This window comes from Zosterops lateralis (genome assembly GCF_965231275.1).
Source record: "Zosterops lateralis genome assembly, chromosome: 1".
Lineage (NCBI taxonomy): Eukaryota > Metazoa > Chordata > Aves > Passeriformes > Zosteropidae > Zosterops > Zosterops lateralis.
In genome coordinates this window covers 858,412-878,949 of record NC_139762.1, presented here as the reverse complement: position 1 = coordinate 878,949, position 20,538 = coordinate 858,412, and the positions used below count along the sequence as shown (strand labels likewise).

Sequence of the window (20,538 nt, the reverse complement as noted above, 5' to 3'; positions counted from 1 at the left end):
GTTGGTTGTGTTTTGGATGAGCACAGGGTGTTGTTGGTTGGATTTTGATGAGCACAGGGTGTTGTTGGTTGGATTTTGATGAGCACAGGGTGTTGTTGGTTGGATTTTGTGTGCCGGAGGATCCGAGGAGGGGAATCTGAGCGGGTTTGGGGTTCTGTGTAACCAGCCCGGGCTCGGGGGTGTTTTTCCTGTCCTTCCAGCTCCTTCCAGCTCAAATCGGGCTCTTTGTGCTGACAGGGAAATGTAACAGAATATTCGGGTTGTGGTTGTGCCATCCCCAGGAGCTGCTGGGGCTTTTCCCTTTTCCTTTTTCCCCTTTTCCCTTTCCTTTTTTCCCCTTTTCTGTTTTTTCCTTTTCCCTTTTTTTTCCCCCTTTCCCCCTTTTTTCCCCCTTTCCCCCTTTCCCCCCTTTTTCCCCCTTTCCCCCCTTTTTTCCCCCTTTCCCCCCTTTTTTCCCCCCTTTCCCCCCTTTTTTCCCCCTTTCCCCCCTTTTTTCCCCCTTTCCCCCCTTTTTCCCCCCTTTCCCCCCTTTTTCCCCCCTTTCCCCCTTTTTCCCCCCTTTCCCTTTTTTCCCCCTTTTAAAAAATGAAAAATAATTTTGGTTTGGGAAAAAAAAAAAAAAAAGCTGATGGAGCCTTGACACTCCAGAGGGAAGGGTTGCTTCCCTTTTGGATGTTGCTGTAAATGGACTCTGGATCATCTTGTGCCTGTTTTCATCCTGCTGTAGGTGTGGGGCTCCTTGCAGAGGGGCACATGCTGATTTTAACTGGCTTTTGGCCAGTTTATACCCTTAAAAATAGAACTTTGGCCATGGCAGTGCTGGAGCTGTCGGTGTGTCCAGCCCTGGGAGCTCCAGGGACTCCCTGGAGCGAATCCAAGAGCTCACTCAGGGATCCAGAGCTCCCCAGGGGCAGGAGAACTGGAGAAAGACATTCACAGAGCTGCTCTTTTTGTCTCTACATTAAACAAAACTGTAACATCGAGGAGTTTTCTGTGTCTCCAGAATAAAACAGCTGTTGGGGAGTTTGTTCTTTGTGTCTCCAGAAAGCAGCAGCTGTTGTGGAGTTCTCTGTGTCTCCAGAGTGCAATTAGGAACAAAAGAGGTTCCAGTAGCAACATGGGCCTTGAAAAACTCACTGACATAAAGACAGAACTCACCAAACACAACGACAGAAAATGAAATTATTAACGTTATACTGAAATTATTTATTCCAGGCTCTTCCTACTCCCTGTTTGTGATGTCTGGGAGTCACTTTGTGTTGTTTCTGTGCACCAGGAGGTGCCCAGCTCCTTCCCAGGAATGGGGATGGAGTGGGATGGTGGAGCTTTGTGGAGCTGGGAATGGGTTCTTGAGAGTCCTGGGGGGTCTGACAGAGTTTAATAAAACAAAGTCCAGGATCCTGGGATGGTTTGGGTTGGGAGGGACCTTAAAACTCATTCCTGCCATGGCAGGGACACCTTTCACTGTTCCCAATGTCCAACCTGGCCTTGGACATTTCCAGGGATCCAGGGGCAGCCAGAGCTGCTCTGAGAATTCCAGCCCAGCCAGGAATTCCTTCCCAAAATCCCATTTAACCAATGGGAGCCATTCCCTGTGTCCTGTCCCTCCATCCCTTGCTCAGAGTCATTTGGGTAAATTATAATGGACACCTTGATGTCACCACAGTTACTTAGAAATTCACATTTAGAACTTAACTGGGAAATTCTTTTTTTATTATATTAATGCTCATTTCTCTCTTACATTGTGCATTGTTTAGGTAGTTCCCTTCTCACTCACATTAAAATGGGGAGTCCCAAGGCAGTTATTTGTTGTTTATAAAACATTTTTCTGAGGTACTTTGGGAGGGTTTTTTGCAGCTCCTGAGCTTGGCCTTAGAGCTGTGCTTTGCTCCCTGAGGACCATCCTGGTGTGTTATTCCTGTTTGGGACAATTTACTGACCCGTGGGAGCTCTGGTGGCTCTGACAGCTCTGAGACAAAGGGATGGAGAAGTTGATTTTTGGGAGGCAGGGAGGAGAATGTTGTGGTTTTTAAGGGTATAAACTGGACAAAAGCCAGTTAAAATCACCATGTGCCCCTCTGCAAGGAGCCCCACACCTGCAGCAGGATGAAAACAGGCACCAGATGAAACAGAGTCCATTTACAGCACATCCAAAAGGGACCAACCCTTCCCTCTGGAGTGTCAAGGCTCCATCAGCTTTTTTTTTTTTTTTTCCTTAAACCAAAATTATTTTTCATTTTTAAAACGGATTTTCACAGCAACATTGCAAAACTCACTTGCCCTGTAAAGTCTCTTTAGCTCAGCTCTAATTTCCTTCCAGAGCCTCCTCGATGTTACAGTCTTGTTTAATGTAGAGACAAAAAGAGCAGCTCTGTGAGTGCAATTCTCCAGTTCTCCTGCCCCTGGGGAGCTCTGGATCCCTGAGTGAGCTCTTGGATTCTCTCCAGGGAGTCCCTGGAGCTCCCAGGGCTGGACACACCGACAGCTCCACCAGTGACATGGCCAAAGTTCTATTTTTAAGGGTATAAACTGGACAAAAGCCAGTTAAAATCAGCATGTGCCCCTCTGCAAGGAGCCCCACACCTGGAGCAGGATGAAAACAGGCACAAGATGATCCAGAATCCATTTAAAGACTCCTTGTCCCCCCCATTCCACCCCCAGGGGCTGTGTCCCCCCACACCCAGGGGCTGTGTCCCCCCACACCCAGGGGCTGTCCCCACACCCAGGGGCTGTGTCCCCCCCCAAACCCAGGGGCTGTGTCCCCCCAAACCCAGGGGTGTCCCCCCAAACCCAGGGGCTGTGTCCCCCACACCCAGGGGCTGTGTCCCCCAAACCCAGGGGCTGTGTCCCCCCACACCCAGGGGCTGTGTCCCCCCACACCCAGGGGCTGTGTCCCCCCACACCCAGGGGCTGTGTCCCCCCAAACCCAGGGGCTGTGTCCCCCCACACCCAGGGGCTGTGTCCCCACACCCAGGGGCTGTGTCCCCAAACCCAGGGGCTGTGTCCCCCAAACCCAGGGGCTGTGTCCCCACACCCAGGGGCTGTGTCCCCCACACCCAGGGGCTGTGTCCCCCCAAACCCAGGGGCTGTGTCCCCCCACACCCAGGGGCTGTGTCCCCACACCCAGGGGCTGTGTCCCCAAACCCAGGGGCTGTGTCCCCCAAACCCAGGGGCTGTGTCCCCACACCCAGGGGCTGTGTCCCCCCACACCCAGGGGCTGTGTCCCCACACCCAGGGGCTGTGTCCCCAAACCCAGGGGCTGTGTCCCCACACCCAGGGGCTGTGTCCCCCCACACCCAGGGGCTGTGTCCCCCCACACCCAGGGGCTGTGTCCCCACACCCAGGGGCTGTGTCCCCACACCCAGGGGCTGTGTCCCCCCACACCCAGGGGCTGTCCCCCCACACCCAGGGGCTGTCCCCCCACACCCAGGGGCTGTGTCCCCCCACACCCAGGGGCTGTGTCCCCCCAAACCCAGGGGCTGTCCCCACACCCAGGGCTGCCCTGGGAGCCTTTGTGACTCTTCTATCCTTGGCAGAACCCCCCCAGTGAGGGATTTGATCCAGGGATGGTTCTCTCTCTCTCTCTCTGCAGCTCTTTTGTGCTCTCACCTTTGATTTGAGTTCCAAGCCTTGTTCCCTTTTCAAAGGGTTTTACTGTGGGTTTTCCCTTTGCTGTCCTGTGGTGATGTGAGTGAAATGCCCTTTTGTTTTGGGGAAGGTGTGTGTGCACCAGGACCACACCACAGAGCTGATGTGGTGTTTGAGGTCAGTGCCACATCAGGGCTGGGTGTGGATCTGTCCCCAGTCAGTGACAAAGGCTTTCAGGGCAGCTGCACTGCAGCTCTGCCTGCACAGTGGTTCCCTCTGCTGCTGCTGCTCACACTCTGCTCTCTGAACACACATTTTCTGCTTGGAGAGAGATGGAGGTGGTTTTGTGTTTTTCTGATTATTGTGGAAATGTTGGAAAACTCTGCTGCGTCAGTGGGGCTTTGGCATTTCAGCACGAGAGTAAAATCCTCTTATGGACCAGGGCATCATCCTGTCCTTTGGCATTCATTGTTTAAAAACCTTTATTTGCTGCAGGATCATTTTGTGGGGAAAACCTGGAGATCTGATGCCTCTAACCCTCAAATTCCCTTGATTGGGAAATTGTCTGTTCTGTTTTAATGCTTAGAGATCCACTTGTGCTGCTCATTAGGATGCAGAAATGATGGAGGGGAGTTTTGAGCTGCTTTTTAAAGGTTTTTTTTTTCCCCCTTATTGTTCAGGGAACCTGGGGAATGGCAATGGGCTTCTCATTAAAAGGATCTGCAGGATAGTGGCAGTGCAAAGGAGGGTGAGAAGGTGTTGTCTTCCTTTATGGCTTCCAGCTGTCAGTGCCTCCTGCAAGAGGCACAAATGGAGCTGCAAGGAAAGAAATGATTGCCTGGAAGAGTTCAAATGTCTAAGAATAGGCTTTGCAAAGTGTGTTCTCATATATTTTTCCTTTTTCTCTGAAGAAATATCTGGAAGAGAAAAGAAGAGTAAGGCAGCACAAGGATGTCACCTCTTCTGGATTTGATTTTTTTAAAAGGAGGTTCATAGAACCCCAGACTGGTTTAGGTTGGGAGGGACCTTAAGGATGAGCCAGGGACACTTTTCACTGTCCAAAATCCTGTCCTGGGACATTTCCAGGGATCCAGGGGCAGCCACAGCTGCTCTGGGCACCCTGTGCAGGGCCTGCCCACCCTCCCAGCCAGAAATTCCTTCCCAAAATCCCATCCAGCCCTTCCCTCTCACTCCCCCTTGTCCAAAGTCCTGTGCAAAGCCAAGAGTTGGACTCTCTGATCTTTGTGGATCCCTTCCAAGTTCAGGATATTCTGTGATTTTGATATAATTAAACCACGAATTCCTGGGGGAGGGAAGAGGATAAATTGAAATTGCAGCTTTGAAATTTTAGCCTCCTGTTCTTTCCAGGCTCGTGTTTCTGGTTCAGGGTTTGGGCACAGGACAGGACACTCAGGAGCCTCAGGGGAATTTGTGTCCTTTCAGTTGGGAAGATTTAATTCTGCTCCTGAGGAAGTGCTGAGGGAGTTCACATTTGAGGTGGTCAGACACTGAAATGATAATTTTTTTTTCCATTCACTCAGTGTCTTTGTGGTGTCTTTGGAGCTGATGCTTTGCAAAGCTCAGTTAGGTTTGACTGGTGTTTTGGCATCAGCTTTAAAACTCTGAGAGTTCTGGGTCTCAAGAGCTTTTTTTAAAGGGATTTTAGAAGAATCTGATTTGAGGGAAGAGCAAAGGTTGAGGGTTACCCAGCTGAGAGACTGGGGAAGCTCAGATTGCTCCATGTTCTACCTGGAAAAGTGATGTTTGTTTTCTTGGAAATCATCTGGCACAGAGAGGAGGTGACATCCAGTGAGAGAATCCTGAGAGTTACAGGTGACAAAAGCTCAGCACCCTGGGAGGGGTTTAATTCCATGCTGGGATTTTACATTCACAATATAAATATATTTTTATTGCAAGTAAAACCTCGAGAGCTGCTCAGATTGTCCCAAAACATCTCAAAGTGGGATTTTACATTCACAATATAAATATATTTTTATCGCAAGTAAAACCTCGAGAGCTGCTCAGATTGTCCCAAAACATCTCAAAGCGAAGCCTTTGTGTGGCTCAGCTTTTCCCCTCCATGCAGGACATCCTATTTATGGTGCTCTGAGGATTAATTAGGAGTTGATTACAGCTGTGGGGTTATTGCAGGAAGCTCTGTGTGTGTGTGGGCAGCATGAGCCTGTTCCTTTATCAGGAACTTGAGTGTTTAATCCCAGCCCTGAGGAGATGGGCACGAGCCACAGGTGAGTGCTGGATTTTCAGCCTAAAGCTTGAGAAATGTTTGTGCTGGTTCCTTCTCCTGTGCAAAACCCCCTCCAGCCATGCAGGGATCCCAAAATCCTGCAGCTGGGAGCTGAGGTGTCAGCAGTGAGTCTTTCCTCAATAAAAATGTGCTTTTTTTTTTCTTGCAGTACGTTCAAGCAGATGCTCCCACCAATAAAACCTTGGCTGGGCTGGTGGTGCAGCTGCTGCAATTCCAGGAAGATGCCTTTGGAAAACATGTCACCAATCCTGCCTTCACAAAGCTTCCTGTGAGTATTTGGGTTCCCACTCTGTGTCTGTGGTGTTTGAAATGATTTCTGGAGTCTTGGGAAGGTTTTAATTTCTGCTGAAACTCAGTGTGTTCCATCAGTTTTAAGTCAAATCTGCACTGGTGCATCCGAAACTGAGCGAATAAAATAAACTTCCCAAGGCAAACAATCCTCCATTAGGTGTTTTGGTTGATTAAACTCCAAACTTTTTAAGTTACCAAGGCTGAGAAATGACCCTTTGCCACGTTCTGCAGCAGCACAAAGTTTCTTGGGAGAGTCCTGCAGTCCCTTGGGGTACAAATGGCCAGAAATAATATCACAACATCAACATTGTCAGGGCTGCTGCTTTCAAACTGGGAGCAGGGCAGGGAATGAGCACAGGGAGGGGCAGAGGGATCTGGGAGCAGGGAATCAGCACAGGGAAGGATGGAGGGATTTGGGAGGGAAGGACAGAGGGATTTGGGAGCAGAGTAGGAAATGAGCACAGGGAAGGATGGAGGGATTTCGGAGCGGGGCAGGGAATGAGCACAGGGAAGGACAGAGAGATTTGTGAGGGAATCAACACAGGAAGGACAGAGGGATCAGGGAGGAGAACAGGGAACGAACACAGGAAGGACAGAGGGGTTTGGCAGGGAATGAGCACAGGGAAGGACAGAGGGGTTTGGCAGGGAATGAGCACAGGGAAGGACAGAGGGGTTTGGCAGGGAATGAGCACAGGGAGGGACAGAGGGATCTGGGAGGAAGGCAGGGAATAATCAGCACAGGGAAGGACACAGGGATCTGGGAGGGAATGAGCACAGGGAAGGACAGAGGAATTTGGGAGAAGAACAGGGAATGAGCAAAGGGAAGGACAGAGAGATTTGGGAGCAGAGCAGGGAATAATCAGCACAGGGAAGGACAAAGGGATCAGGGAGGAGGACAGGGAATGAGCACAGGGAAGGACAGAGGAATCTAGGAGAACAAGGAATGAGCACAGGGAAGGACAGAGGGATCTGGGAGGAAGGCAGGGAATAATCAGCACAGGAAGGACAGAAGGATCTGGGAGTTGGGCAGGGAAGGAGCACAGGGAAGGACAGAGGGATTTGAGAGGGAATCAGTGCAGGAAGGACAGAGGGATCAGGGAGGAGGACAGGGAATCAGCACAGGGAAGGACAGAGAAACTTGTGAGGGAATCAGCACAGGAAGGACAGAGGGATCAGGGAGGAGAACAGGGAACGAACACAGGAAGGACAGAGGGATTTGGGAGGGAATCAGCACAGGGAAGGATGGAGGGATTTGGGAGGGAAAGAGCACAAGGAAGGACAGAGGGATCTGGGAGCAGAGCAAGGAATAATCAGCACAGGGAAGGATGGAGGGATCTGGGAGGGAATGAGCACAGGGAACGTCAGAGAGATTTGGGAGGAGGGCAGGGAATGAGCGCAGGGAAGGACAGAGGGATTTGGGAGCAGAGCAGGGAATCAGCACAGGGAAGGACAGAGGTATTTGGGAGAACAGGGAATCAGCACAGGGAAGGACAGAAGGATTTGGGAGGAAGACAGGGATGCCAGTTGATGCCAAGGCCCAGCTGGATGATTTAGGGGAGCTCTGTGGGCCAGGACAATTGTCCTAAAGCTGTAAGAGTGGTTGGTATCAGCAGGGAGGTGTGTGCCCATCTCTGCCACAGGCCATGTGCTGGCACTGGGGTTTGGCCTCTGGGGCTCCTTGGGGTGGATTCACAAAGCTGGAATCATTTATGGCCAATTAAGATGTTGAAGCCAATTGAAACTGAAATTTGGCCTGAGAGCTGTGGGCAGAACCCCTGTGCTTGTGCTCCATGTGGTAGGACAGTGCCTTTTCTTGTTCTCTGCAGTTTCCCCAGGAGTTCTGCCCTTGTAATAACCTCTCCATGAGGCTGGGACATGCACAATCCTTCTCTGGGAGGATTTTCAGACTCCTGAGGTGAATCTCAGAACAATTCCCAACTGAATTTTAGAAGGAATTATTCCCTGGGAGGGTCTGGAGGCCCTGGCACAGCTGTGGATCCCTGGCAGTGTCCCAGGCCAGGCTGGCTGGACACCTCCCACTGTCCCTCCAACCCAAATAATTTTGGGATTCTGTGACTCTCCTGGTGGAGGGCACCCAAAAGCACCCCAAGGTCCCAGCACCTCTCCTGATCCCTCAGTGATAACAGGGAGCTTTAGGGACAGAGGGAACTTGGCAGAGCTTTATTTGGATGTTGCAGCACAAACCATAAACCTGCCCAACATTCCACAAGTGCACAAAGCACTGGAGTGTTTCCCCAGCCTTAAATCAATTTGTCTTATCTTAAAAACGGGCAATAAACGTTGCAGTGGCATCATAAAGATGTTGTTCCTGTGTTTGTTCTCACTGCTTCAAAGCTCTAATCTGGTCAGATTTGCTCAGGTTGATTTTACAGCACTTGGATCTCTTATTTCCAGCAGGAGACAAACTCTTCAGTGCATTTTCAGGGATGTTTGTGGGAGATTTCTCTTCTGCTCCCAGCAGAAAGTTCATGGTGGTAACCACAGCCTGGCCTAAATTCTGCTTTGTGCCTTGTACAAGTTTTTTATATTTACGGAGAATTTTATATTTATTTATTTTTATATTTGCCGAGAAACACAAAATAATCCACAATCAAATCCTGGCATTGTCTCTCCCTGATCCTGCCCTCAGCAGCCCCATCCTCCTGTCCCCATTTCCAGGAAAACACAACCATCCTGACCAGGGAAACCAGGAGAGATACAAATACAATTCCAGACTAAAATATATCAGAAAAATTGAGCTTTCTGTGCAGGAAACAGGGTGTTTTTCAATAACCTTTCAGAGAAAGGGAATCCTGAAGCTCCTCATGCTCCTGTTTGAATGTTGTGGAATTCCTGTTTTGGGAAAAGGTGGCTCAGGTTTCTGTTTCAGGTGCTCTGGTAAAGGGAAAAGGGAAGAAATAAACTGGATTTGGTGTTTCAGGGCAGCTCCTGCCAAACAGCTTTCCCTGGGGGAGGGATTGGGATGTGAAATGTCTGAACTCTGCTTCAGGTGCTCATTTCTGATCGTCTGGTTTGATGTTCCCGTCCAGATGAAGAGCTGACAGCTCCATTTGAGGTTTAATTTACTATGAAATGGGTGTTCAAAGATGCTTTGGGTTTTTACAGCTCTACAAGGGAGGACTTGGAGCTTTCAGATACATCAAGTTCTTGCAAACACAAAGAATTCTGTTTAATCCAAATGCATTTAATCTTCAGGAAACGTTCTGGAAGGAGAACCTCAAACTCCAAAAGTGTTTCATCTGAAAATCAACTTTTTATTTGATACATTCCATGTCTGAAACTCATCTAACCAATATGTGCTTGATTAAAATAATTGCATTAAAGTCACTGTCACTGTTTTAATTTGGTTTTTTTTTTGGGTTCCAGGCAAAGTGCTTCATGGATTTCAAAGCTGGAGGTACATTATGTCACATTCTTGGTGCTGCTTACAAATATAAGAATGAACAGGGCTGGTAAGTTTTGATTTATGGTTTTATATACACCTTTTGCATGGAACCAAAGCACACGGATTGCTTATACAAACTACCTAAAGTTTAATCCTTCCTGGAGAATCAGGCAGGCAAGGCAGTGGAGATGGGAAGAGGGAAATTTTTTTTTTCCTGTTTTGCTGATGTCTTTTTAAAGACACGCCCCCACATTTCTAAATTTAAAAGAGCAGTTAGCCAAGTTGAAGGTTTTTGGGCCTGTAGTTGGAGTTAATGACAAGTTTGAGGCTCTTTTTTTTTATTATTTCTTGCTGTCTGACTGAGAAAATAAACCAGAATTGGAGTCTCACATCTGTGAGATGTAAATCTTTGTTGCTGTGTTGATGATTTGGTTTAGTTGTAATTGGGAAAACATGAAGCACTGCAGATTCTGATCAATGCTCAGATTCCCATTGCTCCAAAAATGGGGAGTGTAAACACTTAGAAACTCTGCCCCTGGAGCTGTTGATACTGGGATAAAAAATATCCCTGTGACACCCCAGGAGTGGTTTAACCTGGGTGTTTGTGAGCTAAAATCCTCTTCCCAAGGGAACAGCAGCACAGGATCATAAAATCCTGGAATGATTTGGGCTCCTAAAGCCCATCCAGTGCCAGCCCTGCCATGGCAGGGACACCTCCCACCAAAGCCCCATCCAACCTGGCCTGGAAATTACTGCTTTTGAGAAAATTGGGCAAAAAAAAATGAGGATGGAAAATCAATAAATGTAAACAATCAATAAAATCAAGCAGAGATTGTTACAATCCACAAATTTAAATAGTTTGGGATGTGATGTTTACAATCTGTAACAGCATTCCTGGAATTGGCTGAGTTGTTTTTTACACACCAGAGCCTTTTAAAAGGTAAAACAAAGTTATTTGAGAACGATTGGGGTTTTTTTTACATACAAGAGCCATTTAAAAAGTAAAACAAAGTTATTTGAGAACGATTTGTTGTTTTTTACACACCAGAGCCATTTAAAAAGTAAAACAAAGTTATTTAAGAATGATTGGTTATTTTTACACACCAGAGCCATTTAAAAAGTAAAACAAAGTTATTTGAGAACGATTGGTTGTTTTTACACACCAGAGCCATTTAAAAAGTAAAACAAAGTTATTTGAGAACGATTGGTTGTTTTTACACACAACCATTTAAAAGGTAAAACTAAATTATTTAAGAACGATTGGTTGTTTTTAGGAATTATTTATATTTATATCTGTGGATATATCAGGAATAAACTCCTCTCAGGAGTTTTTCTATTCCAATCTTGCCAACACCTGGCCCAAGCACCTCATTGCAGTGTCCTTTACCAGGAGTGCTTTGCCACCTCTTTGCCTCAAGATACAGGAATTAAACAGCTCCAACTTCAGGAACATTTGACTATTTCAATACTCCAAAAAAACCTGATTTTTCTGTCCATCCCAGGCGAGCTCTGGGGCCTCCTCCTCCCCTGTCCCTCCCTTGCTGCTGCCTCAGGATTAGCGTGGGTAGTGCCTGTGCATGGGGGGCTGTAGTGAGCAATAAATCCTGCACTTTAACTCTGAGGATCAGCCCTAGAGCCTGGAATGTGTCCCTCACTGACTCTGCCCAACATAATCCGTGCTCTTGTTTGCCTGCCCAGTGCTTGATTTGATTGTTGGATGCTCCGTTGCATTGTCGCTCCTGCTTTAACCTGTTTGTGACTGATCTGTCTTATAGGAGAAGTCCCTTTCCTCGCCACAATAGGTATGTCTGAGAGCTGGACATACCTGGCCCAGCCTGGCACAAGGGAGTCTCTTAAGCTGAGGACAGCAAGGATTAATTATTGTGCCATTTGATCCAAAAAAAAAGGGGCAGATAAAGCAGCGTTGTTGTTAATGTTGTCGTTGTTTTTCTCTGGGGTGTTGAGGCAGGCAGGGAGATTGGGGGCATTGCAGCATTCCCTGGGTGCACAGTGCAGGTTTTGAGCTAAAAATGACAAAATTCTGGTGTGCCTTTGTTTCACAGGTACCAAGAGATCTGTGGGTGTTTATTTGGCATTTGTCTCCCACTGAACCACTCTGGGTGTTTTGGATCCAAACCATGGTTGAAGGGGTTTGATCTTGACTCAAAAATCCTCTGTATTATAGTGTAAAATACTTTATTAACAGTGACCTGGATGTCTGCAAGTCAGCTTGAACTTCCCAAAGCACACAACAAAACACACAAATTCCTCTTTCAGAGGCTGATTCCAATAACTGTGCAAACCATGGTTGAAGGAGCTCAATCTTGACTCAAAAATCCTCTGTATTTAGGTGTAAAATACTTAATTCACAGTGACCTGGATGTCTGGAAATCAGAGTGAACTTTCCAAAGCACACAACAAGGTCATAAATTCCTCTTTCAGAGGCTGATTCCAATAACTGTGCAAACCATGGTTGAAGGAGCTCAATCTTGACTCAAAAATCCTCTGTATTTAGGTGTAAAATACTTAATTCACAGTGACCTGGATGTCTGGAAATCAGAGTGAACTTTCCAAAGCACACAACAAGGTCATAAATTCCTCTTTCAGAGGCTGATTCCAATAACTGCAAACTATGGTTGAAGGGGCTCAATCTTGACCCAAAAATCCTCTGTATTTAGGTGTAAAATACTTAATTAACAGTGACCTGGATGTCTGGAAATCAGAGTGAACTTCCCAAAGCCCACAACAAGGTCATAAATTCTTCTTTTAGAGCCTGATTCCAATAACTGTGCCAGGTTTGATGTATTTGCTGTGTGAAGGGCAGTCCTAACGTGCTTTAGGAGCTGCCCAGAACCTCAGAGTGTTCCCCCAGAACCTCCTGCCTGAGCTCCTCCCTCCTGAACATCCCTGGGGAACGTGGTGGTCCCAGCTGGGGTGTCATGTTTGATTTAATGGGGTCACAGCCTTCTGGGGGGGCTAAAAGCCTTGGGGAGCTGAGCTTTGCTTCCCTTCACCTCCTCTGAACATTTATGGACTGGAAAAAGGGAGTTGTTGCTGGTCACAAGGATTTGTTTGTAAGGAAACTGTCCTTGGCTGTGGAATGAGTGGTTTGAGCCCATCAGTCTCTCATGGGGAGGATGTGCTCAGCTTTCCTGGGCATTGGCTGTGCAGGATTTGGGTTTCATACCTCAAGGAGCCTTTCCAGACTCCAGCAGGATCATTTTCCCAAACCTGGAGGTGCAGGCAAGCCCCAGGTGTGGTGAGGGGCTGGTTTGGGGCTGGGCTTGTCCCTCCTCAAGCTCTGGGAGTCACCACTCAAATCCCTCCCTTGGTTTGACCCATCTGTGAGTTCCAGACGTGTTCAGGGGCCAGGTGGGTACAGCAGAGGGAATCTGGGGGTTCTCCTGCTGCTTCCCAGGTTTTGTGTCCTCTCCCCATTTCTGATGGACAGATCTCCATTGGCATCGCAATAATGGTGATTATTTGCCTATGAAATAACAAAATTCAAGCACCAGGCTCCAGTAAAGGCAGGGATAAAATGCTGCCATGGATGATGAGCTGCCTGTGCTCTGGGGGGTGGTTTATTCTCACACCAGGAGAGGATTTGCTGGTTCTCTGGATTCCCAGGTTTTGTGTCCTCCCCACATTTCTGACGGACAGATCTCCATTGGCATCGCAATAATGGTGATTATTTGCCTATGAAATAACAAAATTCAAGCACCAGGCTCCAGTAAAGGCAGGGATAAAATGCTGCCATGGATGATGAGCTGCCTGTGCTCTGGGGGGTGGTTTATTCTCACACCAGGAGAGGATTTGCTGGTTCTCTGGATTCCCAGGTTTTGTGTCCTCCCCACATTTCTGACGGACAGATCTCCATTGGCATCGCAATAATGGTGATGATTTATCTGTGAAATAACAAAATTCAAGCACCAGGCTCCAGTAAAGGCAGGGATAAAATGCTGCCATGGATGATGAGCTGCCTGTGCTCTGGGGGGTGGTTTGTTCTCACACCAGGAGAGGATTTACTGGTTCTCTGGATTCCCAGCACTGGTGGATGGGTGCAGCTGGAAGTCAGAGAACTGTGAGAGCTCCTTCATGAATTTTTTCATCTGGCTGTTGACATCCATGATGACTGTGTGTTTAATTTCCCCCTGTGAGTGTGGTGGCATGGTGCAGCCTTGGGTGGGCACTCTCAACCTTCCTTTTTCTCCCTGAACATCTCCCGGAGCAGCTGCATTTATTGATTTGGTTCATTGTGCTTTTCTTGCTCATGAGGTTGCAAAGTGCAGCAGAAATAGTTGTGACTGTGCTGGAAGTGTCCTGCCAACCACATAAACCCAGTGTTTGTGTGGAGCAGGGAAGGTTCTGGACTGCTGGGGACGTGGAGTTTTTATTTCTTAATATTTCTCTCTTATTTCCCTCCACAGGAGGAGGTTTGACCTGCAGAATCCCTCCCGGATGGATCGGAACGTGGAGATGTTCATGAACATTGAGAAAACACTGGTGCAGGCAAGGAAAAACAGCCTGCCCAGGGCAGGGATCACTCCCTGGGCACTCAGGGAAGGGTTTCATCCTGGTTTTCTGTGGAAATGTGGGATCCTTCCCTTCCTCTCCCACTCAGTTTAGTCACAATTGCATGTTTTCACTGGAAAAATGCGGAATATTTCCCTCTGTGGATGTGCAGAGGATGAGGAAAACCTGTTGTAAGGAAGGAGAAAAAAGTGGGATATTTCCCTCTGTGATTTTGCAGAGGATGAGGAAAACCTGCTGTAAGGAAGGAAAAATGTGGAATATTTCTGTCTGTGGATGTGCAGAGGGTGAGGAAAACGTGTTGTAAAAAGGAGAAAAAAGGGGAATATATCTGTGGATGTGCAGAGAGTGAGGAAAACCTGTTGTAAAGAAGAGAAAAATGCAGAATATTTCCCTCTGTGGGTTTGCAGAGGATGAGGAAAACCTGTTGTAAAAAGGAGAAAAATGCAGAATACTTCCCTGTGTGTGGATGTGCAGAGGGTGAGGAAAACCTGCTGTAAGGAAGGAGAAAAATGTGGAATATTTCCCTCTGTGGATGTGCAGAGGGTGAGGAAAACCTGCTGTAAGGCAGGAGAAAAATGCAGAAATTTCTGTCTGTGGATGTGCAGAGGGTGAGGAAAACCTGCTCTAAGGAAGGAGAAAATTGTGGAATATTTCCCTCTGTGGATGTGCAGAGGATGAGGAAAACCTGTTGTAAAAAGGAGAAAAATGCAGAATACTTCCCTGTGTGTGGATGTGCAGAGGGTGAGGAAAACCTGCTGTAAGGCAGGAGAAAAATGTGGAATATTTCCCTCTGTGGATGTGCAGAGGGTGAGGAAAACCTGCTGTAAGGCAGGAGAAAAATGTGGAATATTTCTGTCTGTGGATGGGCAGAGGGTGAGGAAAACCTGTTGTAAAGAAGAGAAAAATGCAGAATATTTCCCTCTGTGGATGTGCAGAGTGTGAGGAAAACCTGTTGTAAGAAGGAGAAAAATACAGAATATTTCCCTCTGTGGATGTGCAGAGGATGAGGAAAACCTGTTGTAAAAAGGAGAAAAATGCAGAATACTTCCCTGTGTGTGGATGTGCAGAGGGTGAGGAAAACCTGCTGTAAGGAAGGAGAAAATTGTGGAATATTTCCCTCTGTGGATGTGCAGAGGGTGAGGAAAACCTGTTGTAAAAAGGAGAAAAATGCAGAATATTTCCCTCTGTGAATGGGCAGAGGATGAGGAAAACCTGCTGTAAGGAAGGAGAAAAATGCAGAATATTTCCCTCTGTGGGTTTGCAGAGGATGAGGAAAACCTGCTGTAAGGAAGGAGAAAAATGCAGAATATTTCCCTCTGTGGATGTGCAGAGGGTGAGGAAAACCTGCTGTAAAAAGGAGAAAAATGCAGAATATTCCGGAGCTGACTTTAAGTTTGACCTAAACTGGCCTTTTTCAGGTCAGGATACATTTTAGTCTCACTTTATCAAACAGATTATTTTCTGTACCCATTAAGCAGCTTTGTGAAGTCTAATTTGAACTTTAGTTATTTTAATGCTGCATGGGAATAATGTATAATTTTTTTTTTTTCAAACTCTGAAGCCAAGTTCAGTGTTTAGTGTAGTCAGAACAACTTTCAGGTGTCTGTTAGGAATGGAAAGAGGAAGAACAGCAAAAAGCAACAATATTCTTATTACAAGAATAAAAACCTTGCCCAGGTACAGCGGTTTCATGATAAAAAGATGATAAAAAAAAACCTGGGCTGTGAAGGGAATGTCCCTGTCCCAGAGCTCCTGGAACTGAGATCTCTGACTTTTGTCACCCCCTGGGCTGGATTCCACTGGAGTTCCAGCACTGAAATAAGATTATATATATAATTTAATAAGATTTTTGTCACAAATCACCTCCTAATTCCTTCTTCAACTTGCTTTTCCCTCCCAGAACAACTGTCTGAGCAGACCAACCATCTACCTCATTCCTGACATGGAGCTGAAGCTGGCCAACAAGCTGAAGGACATTGTCAAACGTCACCAGGTGAGTGTGACAGCACAGCACATTGTCCCCAGGGCTGCCCAGCTCTGGGGGAAACCCCTGGAGGGGTCAGAGGAAGGTTTTTATCCTCCCCTGGAGGCTGAATCCTGGCTCTGCTCTAATAAAAGCAAACCTGGCTCTGGGTGAGCTGGGGGCAGGTCTGGTTGATTTATTGCTCAGCACAGGTTTTGTCCAAACCTGAGATTGAGGCAGCTGTTCCAGATGTGTGGGGCAGCTGTTCCAGATGTGTGGGGCAGCTGTTCCAGATGTGTGGGGCAGCTGATCCAGATGTGTGGGGCAGCTGTTCCAGATGTGTGGGGCAGCAGAGAGAAGCTTTATTCTTGAAATAGTCACTGATTTTTGATTTATTTCACTGTTTTATTGCTCAGTAGAGGTTTTGTCCAAACCTGAGATTGAGGCAGCTGTTCCAGATGTGTGGGGCAGCTGTTCCAGATGTGTGGGGCAGCTGTTCCAGATGCGTGGGGGAGCAGAGAGAAGCTTTATTCTTGAAATAGTCACTGATTTTTGATTTATTTCACTGTTTTATTGCTCAGTAGAGGTTTTGTCCAAACCTGAGATTGAGGCAGCTGTTCCAGATGTGTGGGGCAGCTGTTCCAGGTGTGTGGGGCAGCAGAGAGAAGCTTTATTCTTGAAATAGTCACTGATTTTTGATTTATTTCACTCTTTTATTGCTGGTGCTGAGCAGAGCCCAGGCAGCCTCAGAGAACCAACATCTCCCCCTGGTAATTCCAGGTGCTAAAGAATGACTTGAGCAAAATTAATGATTTCATCTCTTAAAATCATCAACATGTTCTCCATGTGTGGAGTGAAATGCCCTGGAATGTGGCCTCTGATGGCTTTTGTGTCAGGACAATTCACAGCTGTAGCCAAAGGGTTTCTTTTCCAGATTTAATGTATTTCCTGTGTTGTGATTATGAACCATTGTCTCAGCCTCAGTTGGGCAGATTTTCACAAGTTGCTCTTAATGATTTGGCTGATTCAGGATGGGTGTTATTGCTTGAATTGGAGTGAATGAGTCGATTTTCCTTTCATAAAGGAAGTCTGTAGTGAGCTCCATGCTGTATCCAGGAGTGATTTAAGGGATTTTTAAAGCAGTTTTGTCTCTACAGGGGTGTAAAGAGATGAAAACAGAAATTGTCCCTAATTCTGCTTTTTGGGCTTTCCTTTGCTCTGCCTCTGAATTTTTATCTCGTCACTAACTTTGCTTCCTCACTATCATGATTATTTTTATTTTTTTAACCCCTTTCTGTCACCTCCCCACTACCCCAGCCCAGAGTCTGTGGCTCCCTGATATCCCAAATCCTCCCTGCTCCAACTTCTGTGATTTTCCAACTCCCTCCTTTGCTCAGAGCTGCCCCTGTCCCTTTTCTGAGTTGTGGGAACTCTTTCCCTTCAGCCCCTGATCCCAAAATATCTCCACATCCCACTCCCTCTGTGCTGTCCAAGGATGGGGATTTGCAGCTCATTGTGCTGTTAAATAAATCTCTTACACATTTATGGGATGTAACTTTTGAACACCAGCTGAGTTTTGAGAGTTTCTCATGCAGTTTCTCCTCTTTTTGCTTTTTTCTCACAGGGAACAGTCACTGAGGAGAAATCCAAGGCCACCCACCATGTGTATCCAAGTCCTACCTCAATGGATGATGGTAACGCTCTGGGACAGTTTGGAAATGGGAATAATGCTGGAATTAATGCCATGAGAAGTTATGGAAGTGTTGAGCAGAGCTGTTCCCAGCCTGTTCCTGAGGAATGGATAATGTGCCTGGGGAGCTTTGGGTTGGATATTGGGAAAATTCCACCCCAGGGCAGGGGAGGAGTCCCAGGTCCAAAAAAAAACAAACCCAATTCCACAACTGCCTCTTTCAAATACCAAATAGCAAAAAATATTTCTGAATTTCTTCATCTTTAATTACCTGGTGGATCATTGTCCTCAAGCCCAGATTGCACAGACATCAATAAATCCCTTTTTCCACATTCCCTGGCCTGTGCTGGCCACTAGATGGAAGTGCTTCCTGCAGTTTGCAGGGATCAGGAATGGTTTGTGCTCTGTCCCTGTGGCAGGCTGGGAAACACTGGGGAACAGCCCAGAATTCCTGCAGGGGTTAGAGATACAGGGAATTTCTCCTGGAATCCTTCACTGGGCTCTGTTCTCGGGATTGAGGGTGTGGTGTTTGGTATTTGGGAGCTGCAGGGATGGATGGGATATTGAGAAGGAATTCCTGGCTGGGACAGGATGCCCAGAGAAGCTGTGGCTGCCCCTGGATCCCTGGCAGTGTCCATTGGGGTTTGGAGCAGCCTGGGACAGTGGGAGGTGTCCCTGCAGTAGCAGGAGGGGATTTGGGATGAGCTTTGAGGTCCCATCCCAGCTCAGGCCCCGAGCAGACCTTCAGCAGAGGGGTTTGCAATAACCTCCCTCTGACTCACTGTAGAAAAGTGAATTCTTGTGCTTTTCCCTCCTTTTTTTTTCCCTTTTCCTGACCTGGATCTCGTTCCCTTTGCAGATGAGTGGTTGAGACCTGTGATGAAAAAGGACAAGCAGGTGCTGGTACATTGGGGCTTTTTTCCAGACAGGTAAAGCAAACCCTGAGATTTAACTGTTTGTTGATGGAAAAGGCTTGATCCCAAAGTGCAAAGCTTGAAAAGGATGAACCATTGATATTTGTGGCACTGGCAGGTGGCTGAGGGTGGGAAAGGAATTCTTTTGCAGAGCCACAAGGAATTGGTTGGAAATTGAACCAGGTTTTAAAGCCTTTCCTTAAACTTTAAAAGGAGAAATTCCAGTCATCTGGCTGAGCTTTGACAAAGAGATTTCACTCCAAGGGTTTCTTCAGTCAGGTGCAAGTGGCTGTTGAAGCAGCCCTTGGAGAAACCTGCCCTGTGCTGTTGGAACATGTTAAAATTCAATGTTTGTGCTGTTAGGAGCTTCAGTGTATTTCCAATAATTGGTTTCTGAGCCCAGGCTATGGAGGATCAATCAAGACATTGATAACCCAGTATTGGCTTCTATTTAATTAACTTTTTCAGGCCACTAAAATCTGTTCACACACCAAATTCCTATCTCATATAGGGCTTTCAATAAAGAAAAACAAACAGCAATCACACTGAAGGGTTTTTTAATTCATGCAGATGAAAAGCCTTTAAATATTTTTATATTCTATCAGTGGTCAAGTTTGTATTGATGTTTTTAAAACACAAAAAACATTATAAAACCAGGAATGTTGTGTGCACATCTCTCCTCAGCACCTGGTGTTGGTTACAAAGTACTTTGGCTTTTGCTGTGGCTCACTGCAGTTTGTTAATAAATAGACTTTTGAGGGAATAATGTGGCAGAGTGAATATAAAGCATGAATGGTTTCCAGGACAAGGGTGCAGCTTCCTCCCTTCCAGGAATCCAGCAGCTCTTGCTTTGAAGTCACAGAAGAGAATGAAGTGAATTAAGTTAATGGCAGGGTTTGCTTGGGTGACTCAGAGCTGCCTTTACCTCCTGAATCTCTCCAGATTTGCACTTGAAGCTGGAGCTGCTTCACTGAGAGGGTTTTTAAATTGAATGTGCATTAGATACCCCAGGGCCTTCCCTCTGCTCTGTGTCCAGTTCCTGTGGCACAAAGCAGGGATTATTCCCTGTGGGAAGCACTGCAGCCCCAGGAGTGGGATCTGTGTGTGCCAGAACTGCTGGAAAACCATTCCTGGGGGTGCTCGTGGCTGATCTCTCTCTGCAGCCCCAGCAGTGGGATCTGTGTGTGTCAGAACTGCTGGAAACCCATTCCTGGGGGTGCTGATGGCTGAGCTCTCTCTGCAGCCCCAGCAGTGGGATCTGTGTGTGTCAGAGCCTCTGGAAAATCATTCCTGGGGCTGCTGGTGGCTGAGCTCTCTCTGCAGCCCCAAGATTGGGATCTGTGTGTGCCAGAGCTGCTGGAAAACCCTTTTCTGGTGGTGCTGGTGGCTGAGTTCTCTCTGCAGGCCCAGCAGTGGGATCTGTGTGTGCCAGAGCCTCTGGAAACCCATTCCTGGGGGTGCTGGTGGCTGAACTGCTCTCTACAGTCCCAACAGTGGGATCTGTGTGTGCCAGAGCTGCTGGAAACGCTTTCCTGCTGGGGCTGCTGGGAGCTGAGTTCTCTCTCTGCAGCCCCACAGTGGGATATGTGTGTGTCAGAACTGCTGGAAACCCCTTCCTGGGGGTGCTGGTGGCTGATCTTTCTCTCCTGACCCCCTCAGCTACGACACCTGGGTCCACGCCAACGAAATCGATGCGGAGATTGAGGATCCCCCGATTCCTGAGAAACCCTGGAAGGTGAGTCTGGATCAGGCCTTCCCAGAGCTCCTGTGCTGGAATATTTGGGTGTTGGCAGTGCCCAGAGCTCCTGTGCTGGAATATTTGGGTGTTTATATTGCCCAGAGCTCCTGTGCTGGAATATTTGGGTGTTGGCAATGCCCAGAGCTCCT

At 47.3% G+C, this 20,538-nt stretch overlaps 1 protein-coding gene across 1 annotated transcript in view; it reads left to right on the top strand.

Annotated features, from left to right (window-relative positions):
- SMARCC1 (SWI/SNF related BAF chromatin remodeling complex subunit C1) overlaps positions 1-20,538 on the top strand; it is a gene marked incomplete at its 5' end in the record, with an annotated part of 82,762 nt that overhangs the window by 1,754 nt on the left and 60,470 nt on the right. The window contains 7 exons of the mRNA XM_083872785.1: positions 6,003-6,122; positions 9,533-9,618; positions 13,979-14,060; positions 15,985-16,077; positions 17,672-17,741; positions 18,597-18,666; positions 20,311-20,386. Of these exons, the coding sequence (XP_083728911.1) occupies positions 6,003-6,122; positions 9,533-9,618; positions 13,979-14,060; positions 15,985-16,077; positions 17,672-17,741; positions 18,597-18,666; positions 20,311-20,386 (597 nt within the window). The remainder of the gene's footprint in view (positions 1-6,002; positions 6,123-9,532; positions 9,619-13,978; positions 14,061-15,984; positions 16,078-17,671; positions 17,742-18,596; positions 18,667-20,310; positions 20,387-20,538) is intronic.